Source organism: Rhipicephalus sanguineus, chromosome 2 (genome assembly GCF_013339695.2).
Source record: "Rhipicephalus sanguineus isolate Rsan-2018 chromosome 2, BIME_Rsan_1.4, whole genome shotgun sequence".
NCBI classification, from domain to species: Eukaryota; Metazoa; Arthropoda; class Arachnida; order Ixodida; family Ixodidae; genus Rhipicephalus; species Rhipicephalus sanguineus.
This window is the reverse complement of record NC_051177.1, coordinates 174,759,811-174,765,992: the sequence shown is the minus strand read 5'-3', so window position 1 is coordinate 174,765,992 and position 6,182 is coordinate 174,759,811. Positions and strand designations below refer to the sequence as shown.

Genomic DNA, 6,182 nt, shown 5'->3' with positions numbered 1-6,182 from the left:
AAGGCATCATGACCTCGCGATTAGCTCTTACGACTCGTCGTTGCAACGCGTCCGTTCCATTCGGCGCGTTTCTAATAACAGAAGAGCAATTTTATCAATGCCTTAATACAACGCGAGCTGGCGACTAAGCCCAAGCCTCGGCCTCGCTCATACCATCCATCCATATTAAAAGGAGCTCTGCGGCGCGCGCACCGCGCTCCCTGCTTACGCTGTCCCCGAGAAAAATCGCGGCGGGGCTAGAGCGTAGACACGACGCGCGTTGTGTTTCCCTCTAGTCCGGCCGTGGGGTTCTGTTTACTCTTTAACATGCCGCGGAATGGCAACGAAATGCACCTTAGTCGATGCTCTCCTGGCTGTGACACCGCTTTCTCATATTACGCTCTCACGCTTAACTGCTACAGCTGCCACAAAATTTTGTCTAATCGTTAATCACGGACGTTAGTCGTCGTGATGGAGATGTGCCACCAAGCGTCAACTTACTTGCATACACGTGAAACGGTGCTGTAGCTGCCAAACACTCATAGACATTGAGCAAGCTCCCTTATATCAACTACTTCTGCAACTACTTGTCGTACCGATTCCTATGACGGAAGGACCAACCATGTTTTTTTGCATGTCTTTTTCATTTTTTCTTTCATATTCTTTTTTTTCTTTTTTGAAAGAGGTTTTCTGAATATTCATGTATACCGACTCGCCCAATTTTTTCTTCTTCTGATTTTAATTTTCATTTAAACAATTCGTGGCGGCGGACAAACGTGAAAGTTCATTTATAAAGGCGAAATACTTCGGTGTCTACGTTGGTGGCGGCTGTGGCGGCAACCTTGCGAAAACTGCGCCTTCACCAAAAAAATGTCGATGGGTGCAACGTAAAACGAGGATGTGAGCAGGAACCGTAGTATTGCCCATAACCCGCGCCGTCACATCTGCTGATATTCTCCACCAAGGCCGATTAAACCAATGGAGAATATTTCCTCGTCTCACAGCACTGTTGTAGAATATTGCCTTGTTAGCTCAGGGCTGCAGTCATTCAAGTCAAAATCGGGCACACGCCTGCTGGAAGAAAACCTTAGGCTGCAGTAGCTGGACACGGCGGAATTCCCGTGCCATATTCTATCGAGTACCCTAGAAAGGACAGTTCACTGGGTAAAACCAAACTTGCATGGCAATTCAGGCTGTCGGAACGAAAGGTTTTTCGTTTCGGTTTTAGTTTCGTTTCATCGCAAAAAGTTCCGTTTCGTTTCTGTTCCGGAACGAAAAAAAACACGTTCCGTAACGGTTCGTAACGGTCTTTTTTTCTTCGTATAAAAAAGAAAGTATGAAAAAGGTGAGACAATCATTAAAAAAACATTGGATTTGTGATGTAGTTGCTTGCCCTCCTCTTAAGAAAGTGGGACAAGGGTAAAACACGTTCTTCAGAGGAGCGGAAGTAACTGTACCACGTATTCCTACCAACTAGCACAAACCAGTATTCATTTCAAAGTCATAGTATTTATTTTCTCACAAGATAAATACGAATTTTTTAGTTGGCTTAATTATTTACTTTGTGCTGTGGCTGACAATGAAGAATTATGGCTGAGCACTTTGCAGTGGGTGGGAAGCAGTGTTGCGAAATGGGCGCCTCCATTCGATTCCAATTCCATTCCGGTGAATTAGAACTTGCCGCAATTCCATTCCTTTCAATTCCTCGGAATGAAAAAAACGTAGCCCATTGGCACTCAGGGAATGGCCTGGCAGTCCGATTCCATTCCTGTAAGTCCTCAACGTAGGAAAGGCATCTTAATAGTTTTATCGAGTTAAGAATGAACGCCCCCTAAAGCTGATGTCATCAGATGCATTAAGAACTGCAAAAGTACGCAAACCACGTTGCCAAGGTCGAGGAATAGTAGCTTGGTGACATATGTCGTGCAGTACAATCACCCTACTAAATCCCATAGGGGCAGTTCTCCCGCTACCGATAGTATTTGCGTGGTCAACATATTTGAACGAATGGTGGTGTTTCAATATTGTTTAAGCTTAAATCTGTTAATGCTAAAATGACGACATAGCGTATTTTTGCGCTGACAAAAGCGCCTTTGCATCGAATACGGAACAGTGGGCCGCACTGCCCGTCAGCACTCACGCTTGTCAAGCGCGCCTCGCAAGCATGGATGGGGTGAGGAGAACTTTCTGTGTTCGCCTGTGCGCAGGTATGCAATGTCTTCCATGTCGCAAAGGTTATTTACGTGTGTCGGGTACTAAACTGCTCGTGAGATAAAGATCAGGCTGTGCATAGAGTATTCGCAACTTTCGGGTGGGGGTATCAATGGGAACCAACGCGCAGGGGTAATTTGTTTCTCCCTTAGGTATCTGCTGGGATAATGCATTTGTTTGTACACTAACTTATGCCTCCGTTTGTAGTAGGCGCGTTGCTTATAAATGTACCGTGCTTGTAATCAGCTAAGCCATTTTAAAAATACTGCTTTAGTGTTAACTTGCGAGGCTCTGACTTACTAACGTTTGAAGCTTGAAAAACAGCACGTAGACGAAAACGTCCTCTATTTTCGGAAAAAGACGTAATTCCATTCCCATTCTATTCCTCCGAGCGTTGTCCCCATTCCATTCCGGGGTCGCGAAAATGTGGAATGATTCCGGAGTCGTTCCAGTTCAGGAGTGGTAACTCCGCAACACTGGTGGGAAGCATTAAACCACACACTCTTTGCGCTATTAGCATTGTGTGATGACTGGTTGTTATTTTACTCTTCTGCCACGCTATATAGCATATGTTAACGCGATTCCTTGCCCGACATGACGCCTGTGTAGAGTATTTTTGCGATGGAGTTATAAGCACCAGCGTGACACTGTGGTGGAAGACCCGAATGCCACGCAGAGGGCCCGGATCCTAGAAATTTGTTTCTCATTTATTTTTTTCTTATACCACGCGATAGCGGTCACGTACACCGGCGGCCGCGGACAACTATGGAGCCAAAATCGGCTGTTGTGATCTCATAACAGCTTTCGCTGTAACAAACTTCAGCGCCGACAATGCCCTCTCCGCTTTGGCCTGCGTGACAGGCGCGCAAAAGTCCACTTTTGTTAATATAAACATCTCTGGTTGCCACTGTTCTCGTTTTTCGCACAATTTCAACATATCTTTGCTTTGGATTTCCTGTCTGAGGTACGCGCTAATACTATACCCTGAGATATGCTTACATTGCATGACCTCAGTTGTTCCGGATTGCGAAATTTTCTCGTGAACCGAAAAACGATTGAAAAAATTTCGGTTTCACTCCGGAACGAAATAATAAATAACGTTTCGGTTACATTTTCGTTCTGCTCAAAAATATCGTTTTTTTTTTCGTTTTTCGTTTTCGGTTTTCGTTCCGTTCCGACACTCTGTGGCAATTACAGTAGTAAAGAAAACGGAAATGAACAGTTCTCTGTTACATCATATGTGCGTGATACAACACAATGGATTAAAGGGTAGGATGGCACATGGGCAATGGTCATGGTTTCTCCGGCGGCCAACAAGCAGAAGTATTTGCTCAGCGGTTCAGAGATTGCTTTCTAAAGACGCTGTTAAAGCTACCGTGCTAATAGTCACTTTAATATTTTTGTGCCGACACACTGCGCACAAACCGGCGCAACCTCCGCCTCGTCACTAGCTGGCCCGATGCCAGCGTGGCGTGACACGGCTGCATGCTGCACCACGCCTCCGATAAGGGACAGCGCCACCGCAGCGTCGCCGGATGCTTACGCCACTGACGGTGGCTATAAACCTAAGCCGCCTAGGGGGCGATCGGAGATCTCTGTTCTGCGCCGTTCGTTCGCGTTCGTTCTGATGATCGCACGCGATTGGCTGAAGCCGGACAACTCGCGCCACTCTAAGGGGCGTGGCCATTTCTTTTTTTTCCTTGATGTTTTCTTTTTTGGTGACGTCATGCCGCGTCATAACGAGCATGTCGTCTGCTAAAAGTGAACGGAGAGCGAGCCCGTTCGCTCGCGTTCTCTCGAGCGAACAACGGCTTCGCACTGCATGTATTTCGAGTGATGCGGCGGTTGCGGCTGCCGCAACAGCTGATTTTTGAGAAAATGGCGCTTGCAACGGTGCTTCCTTGCTACGTTGGCGTTTCTCGAAGCAGATGCAGAATGGTAGGAGGTGCGAAATGCGTTTGAAGAGATGAGAGAGTGTGAATTCCGGCGTCGCTGTCGTTTCTCGAAACGTACTGTACCTTGGTTGTGCGACGATCTCGGCCTCGTCATCGGGTGCCAACGAACCAGTGGGATTTAAACAGAGCGGAAGGCGTTGTGCGCGCTGAGATTTTTGCGATCGGATGCTTCCAGCGAGCTGTCGGCTGCGAGGAATTCAGCGGCCTGTCGCAGTCGTCCGTCCGGAACACGCCATTACTGCCGTTCGCGGGCAAAAACGGTGGGTGGCCTTTTCCGGAGACCACAGACGCGAAGAGCGAACAAAGGCGGCGTTCGCGCGGCTCGGGCAGATTCCCGTTGTGGTCGGGTGCGTGGATGGTACGCTCATCGCAATCCCGAAGCCCCATGGCCTGAGCTCCGCGGACACGACGCATTACATGTCGGGGAAGGGACTCTACGCATTCAACACCATGATCGTGAGTATTATTCATGCATTGTATGCGTAGCGAATTGTTTCATTTATATCGCTTAAACTTTCCGCTTTACTGAGGCTGTTGCAACTGAGTATAAGTGGGAGCGGTATTTTCGATCTATCCAGAACGGGAATTGGTTCGTTTCAGGGCACTTCGCTTAGGATAAGCGATGAAATCATGTGACGCGGAGTACACTTTGGTTCAGCGGCCTGCACAGTGCATAATATTACCGTTGCTCGTTCGCCATGTGTACCCGAAGCTTGATTCTCGATTTGTATTTGTTGAGATTAGCGCTCCCAGAATGTGCCGTAGTATGTCCTTATTGTTCATTGTCGTGATGTACGTTACATGGATCAATACGTGGATGGATGAATAAACTTTATTTCGGTCCCTCGGAACGCGCCCTAGCATGTACATTAAATACGCATTGTTTCATAACCCTTTTTTCAGTCGAAGTTTTTCGTGTTGTAGATATTTTGTGGTACATTGCCTTAAACATACAGCAGTAATTTGGCTAAAAGGCTTTGGTGGCTGGAAGATGGGTTGTTCCAAGCAGTAAACATGCAGACTACCCTTTGACACTGCATCGTCCTCGTGTTAGAACTTATGGTACAAGTCCTACCCTGTCGATGATTTGTCCATAGCTATGTTTCAACAGTCAGTAACAGTGAAGACAGATGTAGTTACATTAACATAATACCCAACATTGTACCCAAGGTCATTTATGGGTACAATTTTGACTGAATTGAATTCTGCAGACATGTGATGCCGACCTCTGGATGTCAGTCCATGTTTCCTGGGGTCATGTCATGACTAGTGGGTATGGCGGGGCAGCCCTCTACGTCAGCACCTGGAAGCAAAACTTCGGCTTGCTTGGTAAGTGCTGTCAATGCTTGCTACATTCAAGACGTTATCACTACAGCTGTCATGCCGACCTCGTGCAGGAGACTCCAGCTATACATTAGAACCGTGGTTCCTGACACCAGTGCCCGGACGACCAGCTCGTGGCACCCCTGATAACCACTACAACAAGGCCCACACCGCCATGCGCAATGTTGTGGAGTGGTGCATCGCTGTAAGCTTGTGCACAGCTGCTCAAGCATCATTGCTGCTTGTGCAGCTCTGCACGACATTGCGTTGGTGGCACATGAGCCTGTTCTCGAAGGAAACGATGACGACACCGACGATGCTGACTGCTGCCAGCAGCAGCTGAGCTACCACCACCACCACAACGGGAGCCAGCAGCAGCGCAACCGTGTAGTGAACCTGTTTCGAGAACCACAGGGCCTGCATGCTTGAGCACCTGCACAGAGTACGCCGCCGCCTGCAACGACCTCGGCAGCATTGTGTGGTGCGTGTTTGTCTTTGTTCATTGTGTTTGTCACTGTGTTTTTTTTTACTACACTTCAAATGTTTGCTACACACATCAACGAAACAGCGTTCTCCTATCAATGAATAACCCCCTTGAATAGGTTGGCAAAAAATGTGAAGCTCACCCTGACTCACTCGTGAAATATATTTTGCTCTTGGGGCTCACTCGAACTCAGACTCACCAAAATTTTCCTCAAGCGGATTCACTCGGAC

The 6,182-nt window shown here is 47.6% G+C and overlaps 1 protein-coding gene across 1 annotated transcript; it reads left to right on the top strand.

The window, feature by feature from the left end:
- Positions 1-4,403: 4,403 nt before the first annotated feature.
- Positions 4,404-5,893, top strand: LOC125757519 (putative nuclease HARBI1). The gene is made up of 3 exons (XM_049413099.1): positions 4,404-4,601; positions 5,357-5,474; positions 5,543-5,893. The coding sequence occupies exons 1-3, from the start codon at positions 4,563-4,565 to the stop codon at positions 5,809-5,811; spliced, it is 426 nt and encodes a 141-aa protein (XP_049269056.1). The 5' UTR covers positions 4,404-4,562; the 3' UTR covers positions 5,812-5,893.
- The last annotated feature ends 289 nt before the right edge of the window (positions 5,894-6,182 follow it).